Raw genomic sequence first — 27,444 nt, forward strand, 5'->3', positions numbered from 1 at the left:
ATAAAATCTGTCCCACCTCACAACACAGGCACTGCCAAGCCCTTGCAGATGTTACCTGGCACATCTCTGGCACACACCCCTGAAATGACAGGGCTGAACATCACTGTGGGGAATGACTGACACCCCAGGAGCTTGGTAAAAGCCCAGCAGGACCAGGAAATCTCACCAAAACCAGCATCACCTAAGCAGGATGCTGGGGTGCCACTTTATGTCCAGGTCCAGCCTAAGCCAGGAAAAGGGCTCAGTGTAATTCAGGTGCCATCTGTAGCTCCTCACGAAGCTCTTAGGGGTTCATCCTCCAAAATGAGGAGGACTGTTCTGACTCAGTAACACATGAGCTTCCATGTCTTCTACACTGCCTTTTGCACTCTTTGCATCCCTGCTTGCTCCCTCATCCACACATGGGTGCTTCTCAGGGCTGTCTGAATTCCACTGGGTTAAACCACAAAAAGGCAGATATTGAAATGAGAAGTTGCAGGCCTCCTCCAGCATCCCAGTTTTCACTGTGAGACTGATAAAAATATTAAGTATCAAAAATCAGGCAGCATGACATTTGTTTCCTGATTATTTCTTTATCCTCTGCCCCTCTCAGTGTCATTGTGGGACAAGCAAACTCCTTTCTGTTAAAACAAACCACTACAGGTAAAGATGAGCAACTCTGACAGAAAGGTTTCTCAGTGGCCCAGAAATTGGAACTGGGAAAAAGTTCAATAATTTACACCAAAGGCTTCAGCAAGAATTGATATTGAGCTTTGTTTTTCCTTTGTCCTGATTTTGACAATGTCAAATGATGTGTTACTCTGCACAGTCCTGCTGGTTTCCTCTTGCTGAAACAGAGCCTGACATTGACTGAAGTGCTCCATGGGGATTTTCCTGATTGCATGTTTGCTCTTGCTCTCCTCCCTCCTGTAAATTCCAGTCTGACATGAATGTACTGGTGACTTGTCAGTTTAAAAAAAAGCAAAAATTGGAATAAAACCATTTTTAAATTGCAATTAATGTAGAAATGAGTTGAATACCTACACAGGAGTATATAGGACTGACTAGGACACTTAATTATTGTTGGTTATTGCCCTTCTCATTGGTGCTGAGATGTGAATGCTGACACCTCCTGCCCCACAGAAATTAATGAAGCATTTTCTAAGCATTTTACTGTTTTCTGTGTACAACTGACTTGAATCAAAGGCTCCATTAGGCCTGGGTGGTGTATGTCCTCCCAGAGCAGGCAGCAGGCTGCCAAACCCTTCCAGACAAAAACACTGCAGGAGAGGATGTTTCACAACTTAACAATATTTTGCAAATATTTCAAAGCCTTTGATGGTCTTTCCCACAGTGTGGCAATTCTGGGGAAAGTAAAAGGAGCTGTTAGGAGAGGCTGACAGAAGGTAGAAGCCAGCACTCTGTACCAGACTGGATACAGATTTGCAGAGGCAAAAGGTGTGGAAAAACTGGATGCAGTTACCAACTGATCAGAGATGAAGAATTGGTGACCTTGAAACAGACAGAGAACTGTGACACACCTGAGCTTGAACAACTGTTTTGCAGTAATTTACAAAACCTGGAGTTATCCCAAAGGATTAGGGTTGAAAAATCATTAGTTCATCACACAGGACAGGAGATGCTCCAGACAGAACACAGATGAGCATAAAAAGTCCTCTTCCCCACATCCCTTTCCTGACCAACAGGGATGCAATTGTCAGGAAACAAGATGGATTCAGGTTCTCTTCCAGCTCAATGCAATTGTTTCAGAGGAACAAACAGTGTGACAGCTCCCATCTAAAGGCTGCCTATATGACAAATATGGGATTGTGTCTTAAAAAACTTGCAACAGCCTCTCCTCTTCCAAACATTTGTATCTGTTCTTAGCCCTACCAATAATCCTCCTCACAGCTCCTCCTCTTTTGTCATTTTGGGAGTTGCAGGTAGCAGTTGCCTGCTTTGGAGCAAAAATGAAAATTTGATTCCTGGCAGAGGTATTCTTGCAAACAGACCAGGGGAGACAGTTCTCAGAACAACAGAGGATCTTTTGTCAGTGCAGCCTGGGAAGAGCCTTCAGACAAAGTACACTTTACTTGTATACACTAGTTTACATTTAGAAGTGCCTTGTGTTTAGTACAAAATCCATTTTCTTGCTCTGTAAGCCCACAGAAATCTAGGAAATGCATCTCGTGTCTTTTCAGCTTAGCTGACAGCAGCCCAGAAGTATGCAAGATATTGCACTCCTGATTTTCAACAAAAAGGGAAGCAGAACATTTTGATTCTGTAACAGAAGCAGCAATAATGTACCTTGTTTCCTGTCTAAAAGCATGTACTGACTGCAGTGCATTCAGTTCTGTCTGGAAACAATGAGCAAGTTCTAAACGAGAACAAAATCTTCTATGGAAGAGATTTACAGATTGTTACAACCAAGGAATTGTCAATGAAAAGCACATTTGCATAGCTAAAAATCCTGCAGCATAATTATCTGGTTAAATTTTTGGTTAAATGGCCACATAAGCAAGGTATTCTCTGTCTAAAAATGCTGTTCCCTCCTTACCTCCTGCTAGTTAAAATGCAATTACCTTTTTTCAAAGTGAGAATATGTTGCTGGAAATGGGTCTGGCTGGTACTGCACTGAGGTATGGACTCTTTGTTCATGTAACAAAATTCAGGCAAAACAGGGGAAAAGAGCATTGCTCTGTAGCAGAACTCTGAAGAATGTGCAGAGCTCCTGTCAACAGCTCTCCAGGCATAACATCATTTTGCTTTTTTCATGGTAGTGAAATAATGAAAAGAAATAATTATTTCACTGCAAAAGATGAAAGAAGTGACAGTTGGAACTTCATCATTAAACCATGATAAACCCATTTCCTGAGTTCCTTTTTCTAAAAGCATTAACCCCACTTCTGCAAGCCCAGTGAGACCTCTCCAGGTGTCAGAAACAGCATCAGCCCCTTGGGAGAGCCAGAGCATCAAAACCTACAGCCCAGAAACAGAGAGGTGAAGATTTCCTATAATAAGTGCAGTTCCCAAATAATTATCTACAGGCAGAGACAAAGCAGAACATTTCTTCTTATGAGAAGCTTTGTGATCATCCAGCTAGGATTTAGGAATTAAAGCTTGAGAAATACTCTGAATGCCTCTCATGACCATCCTGCTTCACCCAAGTTCTTGGAAACTGGCAGGAACAGTTGCCAGTTAGCAGTAAGGTTCCCACTCACTCCTTTATGTTCTTTCCTGAATTTTCAATTAAGAGAGGGGAAAAGAAAACCAGGCAGATTATAAAAAAATCAGAAAACTGAATTATTTGAACTTCATTACTGCAGAAAATGTGCTGTAGTGAATCAAAGTTCCTCTTCAAAGACATGTGATGATCCAGCAGCAGTTGGATGATCTTCCAGTTGGATGATATATTTCTTGAGGAGTTAGACTGGAGGTATTTGGGGCTGGAGGTATTGAGGACTTTCCAATCCCAATCCCTTGTTATCTTTTCCTCCTCTGCAGTCCTGTTTCACTCAAGCAGGTTTTGGGACGCAGAGCTGTTAAGGAAAAGGAGTGCTTGTTTTCAGACTTATTAACAGTGAAACCACAGAGCAAAATGAGGAAGAGACATGCCCATTCCTCTTCCCCTCCCAGAAGGAAAGCTAAGCTACTCTTCTCAGTGATGTTTCTTAAGTTGACAGTGACTGATGACAATTTTTTCACAGCCCCGTGGAATCACTTTCCTCTGGAATCTGACACAAATTCAATGCTGACACTGGAGGTTGATCCTTCCCTTCCAGAGGGACCCCAAAGGTCTCCTCCAACTCAAACCATTCTAAAATGTGTGTTACCAACCACTGCAGCTGACACCAGTGAGTACTGCAGGAGAAGACGTGGGGCAATCCTCACCCAAGAACTAGACAGGCATTCTGTGTCCTTACTCTGGGGACAAAGGATGAGACAGGCCTGGTGGTGACAGCTTTTCTTTAGTGTGTCTGCCCCAGGAGGTCATTACAACAGGCACAGGGATGTTCAAAATACTTCTGGTGCAGCCAGTGCTCATATACTAATAACTTGAAGCTGTATTTGTAAAGGCTATGGCATTTCAAATCTTTCTCCTCCAGAATTGTTATTAAAAGCCAGCAAATAATTTCTGTAACATTTTCGGGAGAAATTAATGGGAAAAAGTGTCATGCTCAAGAGAGAAAACCAATCATGAATATACCAGCTTGGCTGAGAATTTGTAATGTATTTAGGGAGCTGTTCTGAGTAATTTACAAGGAGTGACTGGAACACTTCAGACTATAAATACAATCTACTTTCTCTCCTTGGGAAAAAGGGAGGTTGCCTTTTTAATTAGCACTTTGTAAGAGAAAAGACCAACCAGGAAGACAGTGGGAGGGATAAAGTCAACATGTTTTCTCCCTTGTTACACTAACCATGATTTTAGATTTGTTTGAGGAGCAACAAACAGCTAATTCTTAGACACAGATGCATCACCTCTAAAGCTGCTTAATGCAAGGAGCCTGTAATTCCAAAAGCTATCTATGAACCTTCACAATTAATACCAGTTTTCAGCTTATCTTTACTCAGTTTCTTTCCTGAGGACTTCTGTGGATGTATCACTATAAGCTGTAATGACAAGCCAGAAATGTCTTCAATTTTTATTACCCACTTTCAGATTTATAGAAAAAAAAAAAAAATCCATGAGAATACAAGATTCCTGCTTTGCCTTCCTATGCTAGAAAAAGTAGAGCCAAGAAGAGCTGTGCTTCCACTTTCCCCAACTTAGGTTTCTCCCCATGTTCATTTCCCATACTGCCTGTGTAAAAAAAAAAACCAAGGAGAGAGAACAAACCTGGGTTAGCCACAACCTGCTTCTTCTTGCTGTTGGTGATAATCTCATTTTCATTCATCATTCGTACATCCTGATCTCCCATGTGACTGCTGAAAAGATTAAAATCAGTGCATTAGCCAAAATAATCATCACTGAAAAGCTGTGAGAGTCCTGGAAAAGGTTATCAAAGAAGTTTTAGTCCTGGAGGCTAAACAAAGCTATGAAGCTGAGCCACAGCACGTGAGACTATCTAGAAAAGAAAAGAGATTCTGTCAGCATCCACCTGAAGGATTTCTTGCCAGTTTTAATTAGTGGCATTCATTCAGGCATACATTCAAATATAAATATCATATTCACAATTTTCTTTCCTGCCTTTAACCACATTAACCAAAGTGAGATTTGGTGCTGTTACAAGAAGGCATAAAAGTCCCTATATGGAACTTAATGCTGTTGTGTAATGTTGATACAGCAATATTTGAAAATTGTCTGAGCTAAACAAAGTTCATTTACTGTGACAAATTGTTTGCAAGCTGCTGAAAAATGTTAACATTTTCTTTTGGGGAAAGAAAAACTTCAAAGTTAAATTAAATACATTACAGAAAAACAAAAATGAGCTGAATGGAAAGTTTTAAAAAACATCATTAATAACTCCTCCCTTTCAAATGGGTAAAACCAGACCAGCCATGTCTTTGGGGGGAAAAAATGCTCTTTTTCTACAAATAAAGCACAAAATAGGTTTCTAGTTTTGGAGATAAATGTAATGTCTTTCAAACTTCCAAGTGAAACTCAGGAACCACTAATGAAGTAACTCAGACTGTACCCTACTGATGATAACATCAGAATCAGGTTCAGGGCTCACAAAATACTGAACAGTGATATGTGGAAGAGAAGAGGCCAAAACCAGAAGTAACAATATATAAAATCTCAGGAACATTTGTAAAACAGATGGATACTATCCAGCACGTAGTAAGGGATTTGTCTTCTACTGCTCAAGTCCCCTGTATTTTATCAGGGCAGAAGATGAAAACAGGGAAAAGAAGATTGCAAAACAGGGTAGGAAGAAAGCCCAAAAAAGCTCCTGCACAGAAGTCTAGAAGAGACTCAGCATGTTCTTCACTGTAAAACAGATCATGTCATTTGTGTGACCCCAAAACTAAATCCCACTAAAAAATAAATAAAAGAGTATGTCTTACAAATCTAGGATGCTAGCTAGTGCTGCTCTGCTGGAAGTAGAATAATTTTACTGAGAGATGTTAAGCTGAAGAAGGCAAAGGTTCATTTCTCCTCCTCCTTTTAATATCCCACTAAAAAATTCCTTAAAACTCACATTCCCTCAGGACATTTTCATTTCAGTAACTTTTTAGCTTGAAAAACCATTTACCTCCAATTTTTACCATGACAACAGAGCCACTTGTACAAAAACATGAAGCTACCACAACACATCCAAACAATAAAGATTTATTTGAACATCTGACAGTACCAGTGGCCAGCAGCCAATGCTTTAAAGAAACAAAAGACAGCAAATCCTGCAGGCAAATGGTAACTGCTGTTCTTAATCAGGACAGCTTACATTCCTTCCACCTATTTCTAAATATCTGAATATTCTTCTGACAAAATTGTGCCATTTCTGAATGCCAAACTGTTGTCTTTTTTCCTAAGTGATGTATGTGCACTTGTGCAATCTGTTAGCTGTGCAATGTGTAACAATATTTATTTCTATAAGCTTTCATTTTTTCACTCTTTAATCTCATTTGAAGTAAACTGTTCTTTCAATTTTTATTTTCTTTGCTAGAAACTGCCTTTTAGGCTGTATCAGTCCTGGCATTCTACATATAAGTGCATTTTTCACTGCATGTCATATTTTCAGAGATATTGCCATCTTACTGCCTTCCAAGTGCCATTCCTCTGCATTCAATTCATTTCTCATTAAAGAAGTTCATTACATTGGAACATTTATAAAATTGCAGAATGTTGGTTCCTCAGTTAGAATCTGTGCCAAATCAGAGGACTTTCTTTACATTTCATGCCTGGTTCTTTTACATTATCTTTCTTCTTTTTTTTTTTTTTTCCTTCGTGTAATATCACTGAGAAGTATCATTTTTTCTCTAAGGAAGCCTAAATTCTTTCTTTTGTGTGTTTTACTACATGAAAACATGTTTTACTTCCATGAAAACATATGTAAACATGAATCATGAGTCCCAGTAAGTGCTAAAAAAAATGCTTACAAACAAAGCCACTGATTTGGTCCTGATATCTAAAAAACCACAGGTGACCATTAAGTGAACCTGAGAGTGCTTTAGAGGAATTTTCTGTAACAATACCCATAATGCTGCCATGAGTCACATAAAGCCACTATTTGAAAACAAGACATTTTCCTCAAATCAAGAGCCACTCACATACCTAATTACAGTTCTCCTCTCCTGATGGCAAATCTTCTCATCATCAGTGAAGAGAATGGTGTGGTAGGGGACCACTGGCTCACAGGTTGGGAGGATGCCTGATACCACATGGGTCACCATATCCAGAATCCCATTGTACACAAGCAAGTCATCCACCAGAAGCTAAAGATATGTAAAAAAACAAACAAAGCACCTAGAATTCAGGCACTGCTTTCAGCAGTTGTCTCTATCAATCCACTACAAGTCATTCTGCCCCTTCTCTTTCACAAGTCTGATCATTGGTTTAGCTTTTGTTCCCTTCAAGCTTCCATTTCTCTCTATTTACTGCTGGGTTTTGATTTTTTTTTTTTCCTTCAAGATTTTGCCTTCTCACTGATGTTTCTAATGCAGCTTTCAAGTAGGTAATTAAAAATGTATTTAATGTTTTACATAATTGCTCTTCCATCAACTGGAGTGAATCACTTTTAAATCTAGGAATTCATCAATCTCACCTCACTTCAGCTGTCTTAAATCTGGGTTTGTGGTTTCAACTTGTCTCCCAGACCTGCTCTCTACTGAGTGGAAAAAGGAAATTGTCCTTAAGACAATTATCTAAGAAAAACATCACATAAAACATTCTTTCCCAGGACAAGAAAGGGAGGACAGATGACTGGCACAGATTAGTCATTCTAATACTAAATGCAGAGTTAAATGAGATGAATCCCATCCTTTGAGATTGTATGGAATCACACTTCAGTAAACTGTGAAAATAAGTGCAGAAATCAGTGAGGCTGACTCATCAGAACATACAAAATGCATGCAAAAATTACTTACACCAAATTCTTTCACACCCCTCTTAGGTGTTTTGGCATAATTCCATAACTTGATCATTGACACAGTAGTAGGTACATCAAAAATGACATATACCCTGTTCACCTGCAAAAGAGAATTTATTTAACAACACAAATCCTCCTGTTGCAGTTAATTCTGTGCTGTTCCTTTCATGAGCTCCTATATCAATTTTAGGCCTACATATCTTAAGCTTCATTTCTAGCATTCTCTGCAGCATCTTCTGATGCACTGGTGAAGATATTGTTAATTGTGTTAAATCATGGGTTTTTTTCCTTTAACTGGGAAAAGAAAGGTAGATGTGACCTACAGAGATGCTTTTATCTGGGATTTTCCAGAAGACAATTTGGGCATAATTAAGTATTGAGTAAGGATTTTTCCAACACAGTAAACTACAGCAGATCACACACATCAGGTTTACATTTTGTAATTTTGAAATTAATCCATCCACTTCTACAAAATAGATGTATCTTAGTTATGTTCATAATAAAAAATATATTTTTTTATCTCAGAACAAAGTCAGAACTCATCTAAGTTTATCTACATTTCTCTTTAGATATTTGATACCCCATATTTGAACTATGGGGTTTCCTAAAATGGCTGAATCACTTAGGGCCTTGGGACATGAAACATCAAGTCTGTCATCTTAAATGTGTTCTTACAAAAAGCAATGAATGTTTCTACAGCAGGGAGATTTTTTTTAACATCTCATTATCTGTGTTGAATGCAAATTCATGAATTAGAGATCAGAGTCTGCACCTGCCTGAAAGGTCTTTGCTGCACAAAACAAGCATATTAAACTCATTTGTCATTATCTTTATCACAGCAACTGAAAAAAACAGCAGAAGAACTTCTATAGCATAGATGTCACATCATGGAGAAAGGAGGAGATTAAAAACCCAGGAAATCTTTTCTACTGCTCTCTATGCAGTCAAGAAAAACTGTCAGAAGACAAGCTTCTGCTAAAAGGCACTGATTTAGTATCACTTACTAATAGCAAATTTACCTAAAAATTCTGTGTGCTTCTAGCTACATCTGTGCCCAGCACTAAAATGGAATGAAAATGGAAAACATACCAAACCAGGAAGAATTGGTGCAAGCCACATATGTCTGCCATCAGTTGTGTCATTTACCCTGTCAATCAGTTTGTCTGGAGTTCTGATGTCCCCAGATACACCTTCTAAAATGTTGACACTATCTGGAAAAGCAGCAATATCTGAAAAAAACCTTTAAGCATAAATAACAAAAAAGTTTGTTTCAGAAACACCATGTTTAAAACTTTGTGCTTGCTCTTCTAGATTCCACAAGCAGGAGAACTTGAAACTACTCTGAGTAGTTCACATAGGAACTTAGGAGCACAGTTTTAAAGGCCTGCAAAATTATTCTCAAAATAGGAATAAATTAACTAGCTGTGTTTGATTTCTTTTCAAATATGTATTCCCACTGCATCAATAGAGTTCCCTTGTCAGGAATAGGCACTTCCCAGTTTTTTGTGCAAAGCTCTGTTTTTTTTAGCATGAACTGGTGAAAAATCAAGGGCAAGAAAAGCATCCTGGCAGGAGGCAGTCATCAGTCAGACCTCAAAGGTTTCTGATAAAAATTAGTAACTGCCCAGTGAGGGCTTCTTTCAGGTCTTTGAGAAGAAAAGATGAAACATTCTATGATGTTCATAGAATCTGTTCATCTATTCTAGATGAAACAGGCTAAATAATCAGATTTTCTCCATAAGAGAACAGCATGGACATTAAAAGAACATGTATGTTAAAGACCTGCAAAGAAGTGTGGATGGGTGGCACTGCCATCAGAACTATAAATCCCCAGCACTCCAGTTTCAGGGACATTTCTTTGCCTTTGTCCTTTTAGAAAAAAGGCCTGACTCTGTGAGGACTTATAAAGACTTGAAGGAATAACAAAGCAATGCCTCAACTGGTTAAGAAAGGCTCACTCCAGACTCAGGACTGAATTATCACATTTAGTACTGCACTAAGACAAATGTTCTTTTTTGGGGATGCTCATACATCCAAACCACACTACTGTGCAATGATTCAAAAGGAACTGAGCTATCTTTACCTGGGCTGGTCCCACAAAGACACATCATTTAAAAGCTCAGTTAGAGATCCTCTGTTCTTAAAAAATAATTTGCTACCACTTTTCCATTTCAAAATGCTCCTTCTCCATTACAGATGTTTGGAGTTCATCGTGCATCATACAAGATACAAATAGCACTCAGGAAAAAGCCTTTACTACTCTTTTCATTGTATTCTCTATTTATCAGGCAATGAGGATCTTTAGAGAAATACAATTCATGCAGCATCCCTGCTTTTTATCCTTCCTAGTTAGCTAAGAAACTATTTCTTCCCCGGGACTGAACTTTGTGAAATTATACTTTGGGGTACAAAGCTTTCAGCTCTTAAGAGAATAGGTGAAACAGAGCTCTGGCACATCAAGTGTAACCCTGATGACCACAAATCTTTCAAACATGTCCTTCATTCCCCTCTGTTGGTTACCCAGGGAACACTGAATCAAATTCAAAGTTTCAGCCCTTATCTTTATGACTTGATCAGGTGTCTAGAATAGCCTAAAGCTCCAGAACAAGAGTTATAAAAAAAAAAAATTCTTTCTTGTGGAGTAATGAAAAGTTCCATTACAAAGAACTGAACTCAACCTTTTCTTACATATTTGAAGCTCAAGAAACTTTCTATACCACACATAAATGTTGATAGTCAAAAATACCCCATCTTTCTTAGGCTTTCCCTTCTCTAACCTTGTTCTGCTGTGTTGGTGCCTCCCATTCAGAGAAGAAATGCTCTGAAAGTATGCAGAATACATAAAAACATGAGGCAACATGTATCCTCACACAGGTACAGAGGAACCACACGGGTTAAACTGGCAATTTGGAGGAAGGAGGAAGGGATGCCAAAGGATAATCTGCCAGGGAGCAGAGTGTATCTGGAGGGGACAGAGGAGCTGCAGGGCCTCAGAAGGATACTGTTCTCTGTCAGCAAGATTTGGTCTCCATGTTCATTGAACAACTCCAGCCCATTCAGACCAATGTAGTAAGGGTCACCCCAACTCGTCAGGAGCTGAAACTGGAAAATAACTGAGAAGCAAAAAGCTATTAAGGAAAATGTTGGTATTGATGCTTTGCTCTGCCAGACTAATTTGCAGTTTCAAAAGTTATCGTGCAGCCCACATCTCAATGATAAACACTCATATTTGCAGTTTAGAAGAGTGAAAAAAAATCACCTGTGACTTAACTTGGTTAGAATAGCTTAATGGATTCTAACTGGACCAAGCATGATCACAAAAGCTGTGCTTTATCAAGGAAAACTAAGTTTAAAAGCCACAAACAGTAAGAAAATTAGCAAAAATATTAAGGGGTTCAGATCAAACTTAATAAAGATACAGAATGAGACAAACATTCAAAGATACCCAAAAATACAAAGACATTTCTAGCTTTGTTGGGCTGGCTGGATCCTGTGCTAACTGACCTCTAGCTCCAGCATGGATGGCTTATAGAAAGGCAGGAGAAAAAGCTGCCAGAGTTATCTCAAAACAGGTCACCCTGGTCATATATTATGTTCCATTTATTTGTTCTTAATTTATACTTAATGGAAGTCTCTCATATTCTTGGTATCTTCTTCATCTCTACAAGCACCAGAAATCTTTGTATTACAGAAGTTTAGGACTCACAACCATACCATATACCTCTAAAATAATTCCATATGACAAGAAAACACCAGAGAAGGATACAACCACATGGCATTAATGGTGCTTCATAGTCCATACTAGCTTGTTCCATTCTCTTTGAAACAGTCCTGCCAAAAAAAAAAAAACAAATAAACAAAAAACCAACCCTGTAGACTAAACAGTTTTTTTATGTACTTGACTCATTCATAAAAGAACAAAAGCAAAGACCTAATCCTCCACAAACATCACCCCCTCCCTTCAGCCAGGGACTGGGTTGTCCTCTGATCTCAGTAAAATCTGATGAACAGGATGTAGCTAAAACCCAAGGCAGCATTTTGCTGGGCTGCATATTTGAACCCAGGTGCCTCATACAATTGGCTTCAAGAAAGAACACCGAGCAGTCAAGAGAAATTGTGTGTGTCAGAGAGCAAAAACATCCCACTTTACCTCCTTTGTGCTTTCTTACTCGTCTGGGGCTGCAGGTAGTCAAGAAAGAGAATTTCCTGGGCAAAGTCGAAGTGGCAGTTGCCTGGTCCCTTGCGGATCAGAAAGCCCTCTGGTGGGGAGACACTGGAACCATCCAGCAACACATGGACTACCTTGGCCTTGGTAAAAAAAAATTACCACTAGATGACATGACATCACACCACACAAAATAAAACAGATCCGAAACAGTTACATTCACTCCAGAGGCTGAAATAAACGTCAATATTTTTGTTATATTGATCTAATTATCCTATGACATCCTTTGGCAAAAGGCAGCTTAAAGCAGGAGATACGAGTTGTAATTCAGAGCACCAGAGCTGACACTGAGTGGGGTGGGAGAGATTTTGGGGGGGAAAAAAATTAAAAAACATACATTGAAGAGATTTTTCAATTACTCCATCTCACTAGATCCCAGCAAAGTGAAACTTTTCTTTACTGAACAGCTTATCAAACACTGGAACAGGCTGCCCAGGGCAGGGGGGAGTCACCATCCCTGGGGGGACTGGAAAGCCCCAGAGATGAGGGACTGAGGGATGTTCAGTGCTGGGCTAATGATTGGACACAATGAACTGGAAGGTCCTTTCCAACCTAAATGATTCAAGATGATTCAGTGTGAGCAGACTGTCCCAGAGGTGATGTGGGGAGACATCCTGGAGGATACTGCCCAGCTCAGGCTGGAGCTTGCCTGGAGAAACCCCATCACGTGGGGCTCTCTCCAGAGCAGACTCTCCTGTGTCTCTGTCACACTTACAGAAAGCCTGGATTTCACCATTTCTATTTAGCTTTGTGGCAGGATCTATTTAGCTTTTCCAGGATCACACAAACTCATCCACCAAGCCATGCCCTGGGTAACCTGAGGGCACAGGAATGAAGAGGAGGTACCCACAGCAAGCACAAAGAATTGAGCCTTGTCCCTATCACAGATTGTCATACAACTAAATAATAATTAAAAAAAAAAAAATTCAGGCACTTATGCAGACAGTGCAGGAGTCCTGGCCCCTTCACCCAGCCCCAAGAGCACTATCTGGTGTTGCACACCTGATCCCAGCCATGTAGCAACAATTATCATTGCATTTTGCCCTGGAATTTGCTAAACTACAATTAATGTTAATCACAAGCAGCATTTACTGCACTAGGGTTTGCACTACCCCTGATATCTGTAAAATACATCAAGTAGCACTATGAGTAAAGCTTGCTGATTAATGGACTGAAGCAAAATAGATTCATTTAGTTAATCAAAGTCTTAATTTAGTCTAAAGGTAATGGGAGTCATTTTTCTAAGATGTGGATTTTATGCTGATGTATATATGATAATCTGAGGTTAACTTAGTTTTGTATGCAAATATTTCAATTTTCATTATTAGGATTTCTATTGAAAAAATCTGTGCAATATTTTTACCTAAAATTCCAGTCTCAGGTGTCTAAGAAGCTAAAAACATTCAGAGTTTCCTGCAAAGCCTGTGTATTATCAGTGACCTGATTTTCATAACAGCTCGTTTTTTTTCCATTGGTAAATGATTTTTTATTCAATTACCATTTTAAGTAAGCTACACATTCCTTGATTTGAAAACTTTGGGTACTGTACTAGACTGGACAAAGTGCTCAGTTCATTTCCACACAGCATGAAGATTATTTAGGAGGGAATGTTTGAGTAGCAAATATAGAGAAATAACTATGTATGGTTTCATTTTAGTAAGTTTGGGAACGAAGAAGGGAAATCTCCTATTTGTATCAGAAACTCTTCTGCATGCTGCTTTCCAGCTGAATCAGTCTGCCAGGCTAAGGAAGGAGAGGAAGGGAAAAAATCCACTGAAATATATTTCAGTTTAGGAAACACGTATTGACTGGGAAGTCTAGAGACCTGGAGATGAACTCTTACCTATTATACCAGAGCTGCTTATATTTATGTGCCCTTTACAGCCATCATGTCCAAGTAATTTTCATCATCTGAGGAGGCACTCAACCATCACACACAGCATTTTACAAATCACATAACAAAGCTTTCACAAGGTAATTTTTCCCAGAGCTGGAAATAGCAGACAAGCCTTCATTTTGACAGTCACTGCCATTACCCCCTCATACTAAAGCTATGAATAGAACCCACCAGTCTCCAGCTGCCTACCAAATCATTATATCTCATGCCCAGGCACTGGTTCTTAGAAGGAACAGCAATACTTCAAGAGACAGATGGCATCATGCCCCAGGTTCACAGGCTAAAGCCTCTTTACTGGGGCCCAGCAGAAACCCTGCATCTTCAGTTTTCCAAAGAATTTATTTTATTCCTTTTGAGGACTGCAGGTATGAACTCCTCAGCTAAATTGTACCCACCAACTGTTATGGGACTCGAGGGCATGCCACCTGCAAACACACTTTATCAGACTTGACACTTCTATCTAGCAAAGTAAACTGTGAAAATCTTTCTTTCTTTCTTGGGTTGGCCTCCAGAGATCAAATTCCATGTTAGATTTTAGAGGTTTGGCTATTTCTTTCCCTCCTTTAATAACTGAGACACACATATGGGGAGATGATTTGATATGAGGCTTCATATTCAAACTTCACTCTGCTCTGCCTGGGAGAAGTTTGGGCTGACAATGGAGGTGAAAAACATCACCCAACCCCACTGAAAAAGCTCTTTATATTGCTCTTTGTACACAGAACTCCAGAAAGATTTAGGTTGGAAGGGATCTCCTGCACATCTCTAGCCACAGCTCCTGCTCAGAGCATGAAAAGCTACATCAGGTTGCTTAAGGCTTTGCCAAATTTAGTTTTCAAAGTCTCCCATCACTGCTGTACCACTCTCCTAGGGAAGAGAGAGTCCTTCCTTTCTGCCAAATCCTACCCATCCCATAAGAGATTTTAGTGAAGACCCCCAGTTCTATACATAAACATACAGGGGGTATATTTAGATGGTGTGCTGCTCACCACACCCCTGCACCTTCCCATGTGTCAGACATGTTGCACTAATGCAAAGTATTACAAAATCAGGTGCCAAATATTAAAATCTCTAGCTGAGCTGTGGCTTAAATGAAACCTCTGGCCCTCTGGGAGTTTTTGGCCAGACTTTGTCACTCAACACCACCACATGCTGATATTAAAAGATGCCAAGGCTCTGTCCTGGGCAAGAAACACCTCCTATTTATGTACTGCTCATGCTACAGCAATTCCTGGAATGTAAATTTACAGACAGAAGCAGTTCTGAAGTCTTTTTTACCAGCCTGCCCAGTCCCATTTCTTCTTAATTACTGACTGAGCTTGGACATCAAGAATGCAACAGCAAATGTGAAGGGAAGATCTGGAAACAAAAGGATTCATCAGCTTTCTGTGCACTGAACAGCAACTGCTTCATTATTAATGCAACTGTATGTACATCTTCCCAGAAATAAAGAGAAATAAGGGAGATGCAAACACAGAGCCCCAGCTAGATGTGACACGATCTCCAGCAGATGACAACTGCCAGTCAGTTCCAACAATTAAGTCAGGGAAAAGAGTCCAAAGTAGGAAAACTGGAAAGAGAAGAGTAGGGCAAGTTATTCAAATCCAGCCAACCTCATTTGGCCAAACTGCTTGAAGATGGCAACTTCCCTAAATTAAGGTTGAGACTCTTCTTGCTTCTTGGAAAAGGCAGTATAGATTGACTGGCCTTCTGTAAGGTATCTGAACAGAATTCCTGTTGGAGAAGTGTCCCCTGTCCTACAGTTCTTGTGTTCCAGGAAATAAAGAATCACACCACAGATACTGAGAGGATACCACTTCAGAACCATATATCTCAAAAATAATATGTGCTACTGTATATGTCTCTTAGAAAAATCAGCTGTGAAGATTTCTTTAAACTATCTCTGGCTTTTTTTCAATATTTGCTGTTTGTGGAGACAGAAATGCATTATACCTGCCACAAAATTCAGACTCAGACAATCTAGAAAGATTTACTGTGTTCCATTAAGGCAGCTATATTCATTTATCACAGTACCAATTTCCCAATGCCCTGCTGTATATTTTTGCTGGCAGTGCTCCTTTTCTTTTACTTACCCCTCTATAGGTATCCTCTGGAGATTTATTATAGTTCCAAAAGCGAAGCCCTGCAATACTTTCCATTTTATCAAAATGGATGGTGAGCAGATGATCTTCTCCAAAAGAGAAGGGAATGAGCCACATATGGTCATCTTCTACTGTGATATTAGTCCCATCTATTAAACTACAAAGAGAAAAATCCATTAGCTGCAAAAAAAAAAAAAAGGAAAAGCTTGCTTTTCTCCTGAAAGGCAGGGACTTTACTAGGTGTTAATTTTTTTTTTCTAGATGTCATTTCCACTTCCCAGGGCTTATTGTGCCTACATGCATGCAATTAAAAAGTGCAATATGTATATAAACCAATATGTATCACTGAGCTAAAGACAGTAGGGAAAGAAAAAACTTCTTCCTTTAGTTGGGTCCATTTGAGGAGGAAAATAAAAATCCTTAGGTTTTTCTTGAGTCAAGAGGGGCAGGCAGGGGAAAGCTTGACAAACTTGTGATGAAATAGCCTAAGGCAAAACTATATATATACACAATATAACTTATTAATATTGTTTCATGCCTAAACTAGTGCCTGTGACACTCTGCAGTGTGTTCCTCTGCCAAGATAACTACACTGAATCTGGCAAAGAGCTAACCCAGAGAAGACCCTGAGTTTGTTCATATTCCTCATCACACACAACTTGGGCATATTCCTACTTTTTAGAGAAGCTTTCTAGCAGCATGGAAAAGTCTTTTCAGAAAAATGCAGTCTTCAGACTGCCTAGATAAAGTTAAATCCATTATTTCCTCATTTTGGAATTTTGACTTGATGTTCTACCACAAAACATGGCATACAAAGAAGGAATAATGGAGAATGGGAATTAATTGGCCATTGTAATTACTTTTGTACACTGCCCTGTGTGCTCACAATTTATTTAGAAGCTTAATGGAAGAATGAGTGCCAGACTTGGCAGTTTCTTAAAAAGATTTGAATAATAACTCTTTCACAGAGAAGCTGATTAGGGAGCCCATGAGAGAAGACATAATCCTTGAATCAGTCCTGAATAGTACACAGGATCTGTTCCAAATGCTACAGTTCAAGAGCACTGTAGTCATAGTCAACATGACAGCAGAAATATCAAAAGGAAAAAAAGCCTCTACTTCTTGTGTCTAAAAAGGTTCTGAAGCAAAAATGATCATTTTTTTTAAAAAACAAAACAAAACAAAACAACATCTTTACATAAATCAGAGAGGATATTAAGGGATATCACACTGGAAGCACAGAACAAATGTGCCCCACTCACTAAGAAAGATGTCAGAAAGAGGGAGGACTTGATAAATCAAAGGCAGCCTGGCTGAATGGCAGGACAAAAAGTTATTACAAGGCATCTTTCAACAACAGTCATGATCAAAAACCCCAAACTGATAGGATCATAAAGTCCAGAAGGCTGCACAGGACAGGAAAAAAAAAGTATGAAGGATAGCAAGCAAAAGGTACTATAAATAAAACCCCTCAAATACATCAGGAGCAGAAAGCCTGCCAGAAATTCTGTAGGATGAAGAACTGATGAGGCTGTAAAAGGAGAAAAATATAAGAAACTTTGCATCTGAGTCCATCCTGGTGGAGCCTGGAGAGACTGCACCACCAGGATCTCTACCTCATGGGGAGATTTCCTGAGTAATGATGCCTACAGAAGAGATTTTCTTACAAATAGGCAGAACTGAGGAATTATATACAAGTAAACCTGAATCCAACTAAAAATACCCTTTAAAATTGAGATATGGCTGGGAAGCAACTGGATACAGCTTCAATTACAGTGAATGTCCATTCCTCTCTAGACCTATAGCCTCTGATTTCTACACTGTTACCATTAAGGAAGTACAATTTATTTTGAAGAACTACACCTGGCCAATGAAAAAAATATCATTGGAATTAAAAAAAGCTGCAGAATTGCCAAAAGAACAGAACCTATTTGTGCAATACCCTAACACATGCTCACCGTTTGCCAATTTGAAAAACTTCCCTTAATTTATCCAGAAATTCTGTATATGCATTGGCAGATGCTGCAGAACACCCACATTCCTGCCTGGAAAGTCCTTCACAGAGCTACCAATCTGGCATCTTACCATCTCCTGCCTCAAACACCATCTTCTGGAAACATCTCATTCATGTCTGAAAAGCATGTCTGAGGTTAACAGGTGTCAACATTATAAAATGATAAAATTATATCAAGTTTTAGTAAGTTTGATGTAAAATGCACCCAAAACTACTGGTGGACACAACCACCCAACTCTTTTCTACTTACTTTTCTAATGTTCTGCAGTCTCCTGTATACTCTGGAAGATCATTTAAGTCTTGAGGTGAAGCAGAAATCTGTTCTTTGCTGATTTTTAATGCAAGACCATTCTTTCCTATCACTTCAAGTCCTGTCAGCCCAAGGTAATGAGAGTCTCCCCAAGTCATGGCAAAGTTCAGTTGCAGGCCTACAGAAAAGAACATATGCAGAACATATCTATGTCATTACACACTAGTTTGTAGTAAAGAGCCAATATGAGCATGCCTGGGAGCCCCAGTAATTAGCACAGTGTGGATTTTGTTGATATGAAATAACTTTTTATGCTGTATTTGGCTACTCCCTGGTGTTCATGTCTACACCCCTGGACTGGAACCTTCTGTGACTCTGTGTTAGACTCCAGTGGGCTATCAACACCCTTGTTCATTTATCCCCAGTCAAGCAGGTTATCAAGTTATCAGTGTCTTGTTACTCAGATTATAGATGAAAGTAATTAAATGACACATTTAAGCAATTACATGACAGATTTTGTGATTATGCCAAGACAGAGAAGACCTATTAGCCTGAAGTCTGTCTATCATCTTTTTTCCAGCTAAATGATTATATAGACTCATATAATCCTGTCTATCATAAATCCATGAATTGTTAGACAACACCAGCTCACAGTTAAACTAAAGCCCAAATTTGGTTAATTAATGTGATTAAGTTACTGTCTACATGTCAGGACTGGACACATGGAAGTATTGCATGGGACAGCATTAGTGAAAAGTAGAAATTTTTATCAGTCTGCACCTCCAGAAAATAAATAGGAAATAAAAACTGGACAAAGACTGTACTTATGTCTTCCCATCCACCTTTCACACCTTACTGAGCAATAGAAATAGCAAATATGGATATAACAAGTAATATTCCCATCTGATGAGGTTCCATAAAAATCCACCACTGTAAATTAAAAATATCTTCCATTTCACACATTACAGAAGCCCAGAAATAATCAGGCTGGATAATGTCTACAGAAGCACCAGTAGTCATGATGCCCTGTAAAACAAACAAGCATTAAAGCTATTAAGCCATCCAGCCCAATTGCCTATAAATAGCTGTAGTAATTTACACAAGACTAAGTCTTGATATAAACATAAATTCACTTGGGTGTAAGATGTCATTATCATTTGCAAGGACACTAAGAAATAAATAGTTTTATTAGCTGACAAGTTTGGAGCTTTGGCTACACTGATATTAGATGCTATTCCCAAGGCTAAGACTGAGCTTGCTTAGTGTACAAGCATGCAAGAATTCTCAGGCAAAACCAGAACATATTTTCAAACAAAAAGGAAAAGCTGAGGTGGGGCAGGTTCCCAACACAAGGTTTGGTGTTCACATCAGCATGCCAGGGCCTTCCCAGTGACTCAGAATGATGCAGGCTGGAAGTGACCTCTGGAGGACTCTTGTCTGACTCCAACTCAGATCATATCCATTAGATCAGGTCTATCAGGACCTTATCCAGGGGAAGTTTGAGGCTGGCAGATTGCCAGACCTCCCTCAACCTTTGTTCCTGTGTTTGACTGCCCTCAGGGTGAAAAAAAACATTCATAGCATCCAGTTGGAAATCCTCTTCCCTTGTTGTTCCTCCTGCCTCTTAACCCACCCCTGCCTGCACCCCAAAGAACACCCCAGAACTGTTCTCTCTGTGCCCTCCCAATAGCTACCAGACAGCAAGGAGATGTCCCCATCACTCTCCAGGATGCACAAACCCATGCAGCACCCTCATGCTCCTCTCACATGTCAGGTATTCAGGCTGCCTGACCATCTTGCTCACCATCCTCCACTGGACAGGTGATGCCAGCCTTCCCCTTGTCCTAGAGGGCTCCATATCAAGTGCCATAAACAGGGAAAGAATGCTTTTCCTTGCCCTTCTGGATCCACTCTCATATTTACATTCCAGGAGGCAGCTGGCTGCCCTTCCTGCAAGGCCACACTGCTGATTCTTGTTCAATTTCTGGTCTTACAAGGACTTTAGGTCTTTCACTACAAAGCAGCTTTCCCTGAGGCAGGGGTTATTGCATCCCCCACCCAGACCCAAACTTCATCAAGTTCCATCAGGTAAGGTCATGAGGTTACAATTTCTTCAGCCTGTTGAGGTCTCACTAAGAACAGCTTTGCCCTCCAGCACACCAACCACTCCCCTGCTTGGTACCCACCAAATTTTATCCCACCATCCAAGTTCTTTAAAACAAATTAAAAATCAGTGTAGACCATGATATTGATCTCTGAGGGACAGACCTCAGGTAACTGGGCACCAGCTGGATGTTGTACCAATGATAATTACATTCTAAAGCACTATTTCTCCTTGACATGATGACTGGCAGCAGTCTGAAAGAGATTAAAATTACCTACAACAACTCAGGATACAAATCCTCAGTGACTCCACACATGATTTATTACCAGGAGTCCTAGATGAAAAAGTCAGTACTCATCCCAAGTTTTGCCCAAATTCCCAGTAATTTCCCAGTAAAACAAGAAGCAGCAAGGGGACTTTCAATCCAGGCCTAAAGGGCCACCCCACAGCACAACAGGAACAAGAAACAACACACACCAGCAGGACAGGGTGTGCAGAAATCATTGCTAAAAGTCAGGTTGTAGCTTCTGGGGTGGTTTTTTTTTTTTGTCACTACTGTCCTTGTAGCAACTAATGGCCATTTTTTGCCATTGAAATTGGAGTTTCTTTTGCATTTCATAAGACATGGAAAGCCTCCCTTAAATGCAACTAGATTTCTCCAGCTCTTTCCCTGCAAGTACTCATGAGCATCAGGAGCTCTTTGTCTGGTAGGGACAGGTTAGCCCAGCAAACAATTAACAGTATTTTGTCAGGATAAAGGACTTCATCTGCTGAGCTCTGCACTAACTACACCCCCAATTTTCACCCCTTTGAGGAACAGGAGGAGAAAAGGACATCTTAGAGTTCACAGAGATGAACTGACTGTACACACACTCATAAAGTTCCCAGCTCTATGACCCAGTTCCTGGGCCATGGGTCCAGTTCAGAGGTGTGGGGGTGAATAAGTCAGGGCACTGGGGGTATTTCTGAGAGCACAACACAGATTGCTCATGAATTCATCCTAGGCCAAAGAACAAAATTTCTCCAAATTCAAAGGACCAGGAACCAACTCTGAAACTTCTAGGTCATCCAGAAGCTCTTTGGAAATTAATTTAAAGATCCACAGAGACTTGGTTTTGTACAGGATCAAAAAAGCCAGGAACTTTAAGTATTGATGTAACATTCTGGTCTGGCTTTACTGTAGGGTTTCTGCTGTCAATCTGATCTTAAATTCAGTCATCTGACAAATACATAGGATTGGGAGAGAATTACTTGGTAATGGACACAGCTATTACAAATCCCATTCAGGGACTAGGCAAATGGCTAGTGTTATTTTTCTGAGATTAAAAGCCAACTGTTACAATGTAATGTTCTAAATGTCATAGTAAACAAAGCTTCTGCCTTAAATATTCAATTACTCATCTCTATTCTAGACCTGACATCTGTCACAAAGTTCTGTACAGCTCTGACAAATCAGATCCTCTCTGATAAAATGTCAGGGGGGAGGGTGGTTAAGCAAGAAGCAAATGGCAGAACTTACATTTTCCAGTAAATATTCCTGATTCCTTGGCTGCACAGTCAGAGAGGGGGTCTGGCTCTTGAACCTAAAAAGTAAACCCACAGGTGCAATGATACATGACAGATATTGTTTATGAAGTGAAGGTTTTCTGTGCAATTTTCTATTTCCTTTTTTGTTCTTTACAATAAGCCTTTTGCACATCAATCTCCCCTTTGCCTCATCACCCAAATTGTCCTGCAAATAATGGAAAACATGCCCCAAAATCTATTAGATTATCCAAGTACTTAGAAAGTCAAGACCCCTGGGGTTGTTTTGTTGTTAGGGCATGTAGAGTGTGGGGTGTTAGAGCCACCTATTCTCCAAGAAGCTGAAATTCTTAAGTGACCCTTATTTAGCTGCAGATTGCTGATGATAACATGCTGCATTTACAACATTTTGCAAATATGTTGCAAAGAGAAGTCTGGAAGGAAGTTAAGACCTCGGGGATTTCCACCCCAATTTCCTCTTTAGAATCAAGGGGCAGAAGTAAGAAGCAGACTTGTCCAAAATCTTGCTTTTGTGCTTTGACAACACAGATCACAGCCTGAGCTATTCAGCATACCAAGCCAGAAAGTGAATAAACAGCTGATAAAATGTGCTGATCATACTGGGGCAATTCCAGTAGCACAAAGGATAAGTGCAAAGGGTTGCAGACAGACCTCATTTCATTGAGGGAATATGAAAAAATGGCTCATTATGTTTGCTGTGTGTAAAAATGCTATATGTGTGGCAAAGAACCCTAACTTTCCACATGCAGTATTTGGCTCCAAACTAGAGAAAAGAAGATTAGAATTGAATTATAGCATTATTGTAAGTAGTACTACTAAATCATCAGCTCAATCCTCATTAGCAGTCAAAAAGCCAAAGAGGAAGTCCAGACTCATTCTCTGTAGTTTCATTCATCACTGAAAGTAGAGTCCCTGTCATCCAGAATACATCAAGGGGACCTACAATGTGACTAAAAAAAAATAAAGATGCTTGTCAACACTTTTCTCCTTCTGGTATATTAATTCTCTGCAGCATAACCACTGACATGCTGGATCTTGTATTTCCCAGTCTGCAATAAACTCCTTGCAGTAGCAAATGTCCTTGTGGTAATCAGGTAGGTGAGAGGGAACAAGAACTGTGCACTGAACTCAACACAAAGAGATAACCTACACAAGGTGGAAACCCCCCTTGGATCAGGGTACCTGTCTTGCAGGACAGTGACTAGGATGTCTGATGCCTTTTTCTCAGAAAACCTTTAAAAGACCAGCCTGGGAATTAAAATTTACACCTCTATTGAATATCAAAACCCATAGACACAATAAAGCTCCTGGTTTTATAGAATGTTTAATAATGCCCTCCTCTGCAGGACATAAACCATCTGTGCCAAGTCACCTTCTTCTTTTCTCTCTCTTCCTCCTTGGCTACTCATCCTTTCATTCCACTGGTTCAGTTTCTTCCAACACAAAAAGTAAGGGACATTAAATGAACCTAGAACAAACATTTTTATGTTGCAAAGTGCACAGAGACCTGTGGAGATGCTAGTCAGAAAGAGGAAAAAATAAGGGGAGTGTTGGGAGCCAGAGGATCCTTTTCATGTAAGATACCTACTGTGTGGAGGAAGAAACAAGGAAGAGTATATTATAAGAGTATAAAATATGGAGAAATTTTGGTTTGGAGTGACTGGGAGCACAGCTTCTCACTGCATGAACAAATGTATGGTAAAAATCACTGACACTGCCATAAACTTGCAGGGACACCTAATTCAGAAAGAGCAACCTCTAACCTCAGTTCAAGTCAACAGAGAAACATCTATTTACACAATGCAAAACAGCCTTCCTTGCAGCCCTATAATTTAATCAGGAAGCCCAAAATGTGGAGGCCCTTTTGGGCTTAAAAACTTGCACAAATTACTGAGCTGGTGAAAAAAAAACTCAATCTTCCAACTAGGCAGCTGTATTAGTTCTTCTGCAGAGCTGTCATGGAAATTATTGTCTCCTCATTCCATATCATGCTTCAGAAAGACATTTCTGGAGAGTTCTGAACACCAAGGCCCCTACCTGTTGATTCTCTGTTTGTAAGCCTGCTTGTGTGAAAGGTCTCTCATCCCCCTCTCCATCAGCAGTTCTTGGCCTCCTTAGCTCCTCCTCATATCTCAAGCAGACAGCATTTTCTGTTTCTCCATCAAACATCTTATCATTGCAGTACATAGCTTCAAGAATATCATCATCAGTAGTGAACAATATAGTATCCCCAAAGTGCTGTGGAGCTGAAGGAAATACACAGAATTAAATGGAGAAATCAGATAAAAGAAGATTTAGAGGGATAAAAACTATTTTTGGTGATCCTTCACATTTAATTTGCAGTAGTGTTTAAAGGTAACCTATGGTAAACTGATATTGACTACTTATCAAATTATTATGTTCATTTTCAAACTTACACATCACAAAAAAATCTAGATAATTCAGACTTGGAATACATAGAAAATGGGGAAAAAGCTTTTCCATTACCTTTTCCTAAGGACATTATCTGTGAAAACAAGTCAAAATCTGTAACTTTAAATGCCTAGTGATTTATCAATCTGATGTTACCCAAATTTGGTCCTGTTGCTCAGACATCCTTAAGAACAGAGCCTGGCTCCATATGCTGCTAAAATTCTCAGTATCATTGACAAAAGCATTAGTGGGGTCTGCATTGTTTTGAGACTGAAAGGAGTGTAGCCCAGCTTGCTTTGTAGTGAAAAGTGGTACCAAACAAGCTAAATGTGTGTGTTTGTGTAGTACTGCTGCTTCCACAGAAAATAAGAAACCATAGCATACCTCCAGACAAGGTTCCTGAAGCTTTTGCAATTTCTCCTTTAAAGATGCACTGCTCATCTAGCAGTATTCTGATGTCCTTCACACCTCTGAAAGAATGTATGCGAGATTTATTATAATTCCAAATCCTAATCATAGCTACTTGACAGGCACTCACAAAGTCAATAAAGATGAAGTGAGGCTTTCCAGGGGTAAATGGTGCTAGCCAAAGGTGCATGTCATCCTGAGTCCGATTTACCCCATCAATTAGGTTGCTTATTATTCTGGGATCGTTGCCATAAGCTGGTAAAATATTTATATCAGGTGGGTCAGCTGTTATTTTTGCAATCTGAACAGGCTCTCCTTTAGAACTGAAAACTTCAATTCCATTAAGACCAACATAGTGCCTGTCTCCCCACGTTGTCTGGATGTCTATTACTAAGTGCTGCCCATAAGGTAAAACTGGAATTCTAAAATCATGTTCATCGTGTGCCTCCACACAATTTTCTTCTTCCTGCTGTTTTGGTAGTGTTTGGGGTCCTTCTTTTCTCAGTTGCTGCTGTTCTGCAGAACGGCTGATTTTCTGCTGATGGAGAAACTCATCAAAGATATCCCCTTGAAAATCCATGTTAGAGATCCGGCCCCGATGGGAATAATTAAACTTCACCAAGGAGTTCCAGGATTCCTGCAGAGTGCGTTCCTCTTCATTCTGACACCTTGCTCTAGAGCTTCCTATGTCCTTCATGGAAAAGGCCTCATCTGCAAGTATTACACAGGCATTTAATGCATAAACAGGACTGGAAGCAAACCACTACAACATGGACTTCCCTGAATTATGCTGCTCATATTTGAGTTGCTTTCCAGCACTTTTCTTTTGCCTCTCTCTTATGAAAACTACAAGTCCCAGTTTCCCTTCTCCATTTAGGCAGAACAAACCCAAACACTTTTAAATATCCAAGAGCAGAGCTCATGCCAAGATACAACAACACAACTAAGTTTGAGACTGTGAATTCTTGACTCAACACCCAGGGAAACTGGGATTTTACCCTCTGATACTGACTGGGTGGCTGTCACATTGGGTTAAATCATCTGTCCCTGTGCATTTCTGCACAAAATCTTTCATACAGCTGGAAATGGCTGAACTGCTTCCAGAGAAAAGCTGCTGCTGCCTGTCCAAATCATGCCTAGAAGAAAAAGCAGTGAGAAAAGGGGGCTTGGCACACAAGGAGGATGAGGTGAGCATTGCAGTTGTGTGCATCTAACATCCCATCTTTTTTCTCACTTTTCAGCAATGCAGAAGAGGGATAAAATATCAGATGGGATGTGGTGGGAGCAGCAAATCAGAGGGGCAGAGTGAGCAAAAGGAGGCTCTCTCCTTCTGCCTGCACTGGGGAGCTGCTTCATCTCCAGCTCCAAATAATTAAGAACAGATAATAAGACTTTCAATAAAGCTGTGACTTCTCTATTTTCTTCAAATAAACGAAGACAAGTAAGTGGAGTACTAAACAATTCCAGGCCCATGGGCTAGATTTTACTCCTGTACAATGTCCTTGAGTGGATACTAAAAACAAATGGTTATCAAGAATAAATGCCAATTGCAGGAAAAAGCAAAAGCAAGTTTTCCCCAAAGACCCAAAAGACTAACTTTTAACTTTGTTTTTGGAATGACTGGGAAAGAGGTAATGTTCTCATCTGTCTATGGCCAATAATCATTTACACTGGGGACGAGCGAGATAAAAAGAAGAATTTTAAAGCAGATGGAAAAGTACCTGAAAGAGGGGAATGCTGGGCTGGAGACCAACCAGGCCACTCCTCCTCAGCCCACAAGGGAAATGTGGAGGGGAATCAAAGGTTCAGATTTCAGAGACCAACAGCCATTTGTAAATCACTTTCTTGTTCAATCACCCATATGGATATCTCATGGGGTGGGTCACCCCAAATAGTACTTCCCAGAGCCTCACCATTTACCTCAGGAAGGCACTATATATATATATTTAACACTTAAAAATGTCAAAGCTTGAAAATTTCAGGGTGAGTTTGTACAGAAGAGCATCCCCCCACACACTTTTAAGTTAAGTACTTCAAGCATTACAGAGATTAAAACTGCAGGTATTCAGCTGTGAATTTCAATGGGAGGTTCCCAGGCTTGTTAGCTACATTAAGGCATGATAAAAAAAAAGGAAGAGCTCTAGAAAGGAAAGCTGAGAAAAGCCTCCTGAAAGCAGAGGTCTGAAGGACTGAAGGATCAAAGGGTCCAGAAACACCACCACCTCAAACATGCATCTCTCCTGTGAAGTTAGGAGGGGTGTCTTCCATCACCAACTTCCTTGTCCTGCTCCTAATGGCAACACACACCACACAGTTACTCTCAGAACTTTCTCAGGACACACCAGCTTGGATAAAAAACACCTTTCTTCTCTCTGTTGTGTTAATCTCATTTTTATTCCCTGCAGCTATAAATAGCAACCATATTTCCATGCTGCAATCACACGCTTCATTTCCCAAATCACTCTAAAAGCTCTC

General features: G+C 39.9%; 1 protein-coding gene across 5 annotated transcripts in view; it reads right to left on the reverse strand.

The window, feature by feature from the left end:
* Positions 1–2,051: 2,051 nt before the first annotated feature.
* KATNIP (katanin interacting protein) overlaps positions 2,052–27,444 on the reverse strand; it is a 52,097-nt gene continuing 26,704 nt past the window's right edge. For 3 of the 5 annotated variants that reach the window (XM_071761372.1, XM_071761374.1, XM_071761371.1), the window contains exons 14-26: positions 24,946–25,680; positions 24,187–24,395; positions 22,124–22,187; positions 18,501–18,678; positions 16,228–16,393; positions 12,163–12,320; positions 11,779–11,843; positions 11,015–11,125; positions 9,102–9,241; positions 8,011–8,112; positions 7,199–7,359; positions 4,820–4,908; positions 2,052–3,518 (exon numbers count right to left, since the gene is read on the reverse strand). In XM_071761372.1, coding sequence (XP_071617473.1) covers positions 3,463–3,518; positions 4,820–4,908; positions 7,199–7,359; positions 8,011–8,112; positions 9,102–9,241; positions 11,015–11,125; positions 11,779–11,843; positions 12,163–12,320; positions 16,228–16,393; positions 18,501–18,678; positions 22,124–22,187; positions 24,187–24,395; positions 24,946–25,680 — 2,234 coding nt within the window. In that variant the 3' untranslated portion in view covers positions 2,052–3,462. Of the gene's footprint in view, positions 3,519–4,819; positions 4,909–7,198; positions 7,360–8,010; positions 8,113–9,101; positions 9,242–11,014; positions 11,126–11,778; positions 11,844–12,162; positions 12,321–16,227; positions 16,394–18,500; positions 18,679–22,123; positions 22,188–24,186; positions 24,396–24,945; positions 25,681–27,444 lie in introns of those variants that run through there. The other 2 variants (XM_071761373.1, XR_011729325.1) reach the window with 2 other exon arrangements.

Source organism: Heliangelus exortis, chromosome 17, assembly GCF_036169615.1.
Source record: "Heliangelus exortis chromosome 17, bHelExo1.hap1, whole genome shotgun sequence".
In the NCBI taxonomy this organism is placed as follows: Eukaryota; Metazoa; Chordata; class Aves; order Apodiformes; family Trochilidae; genus Heliangelus; species Heliangelus exortis.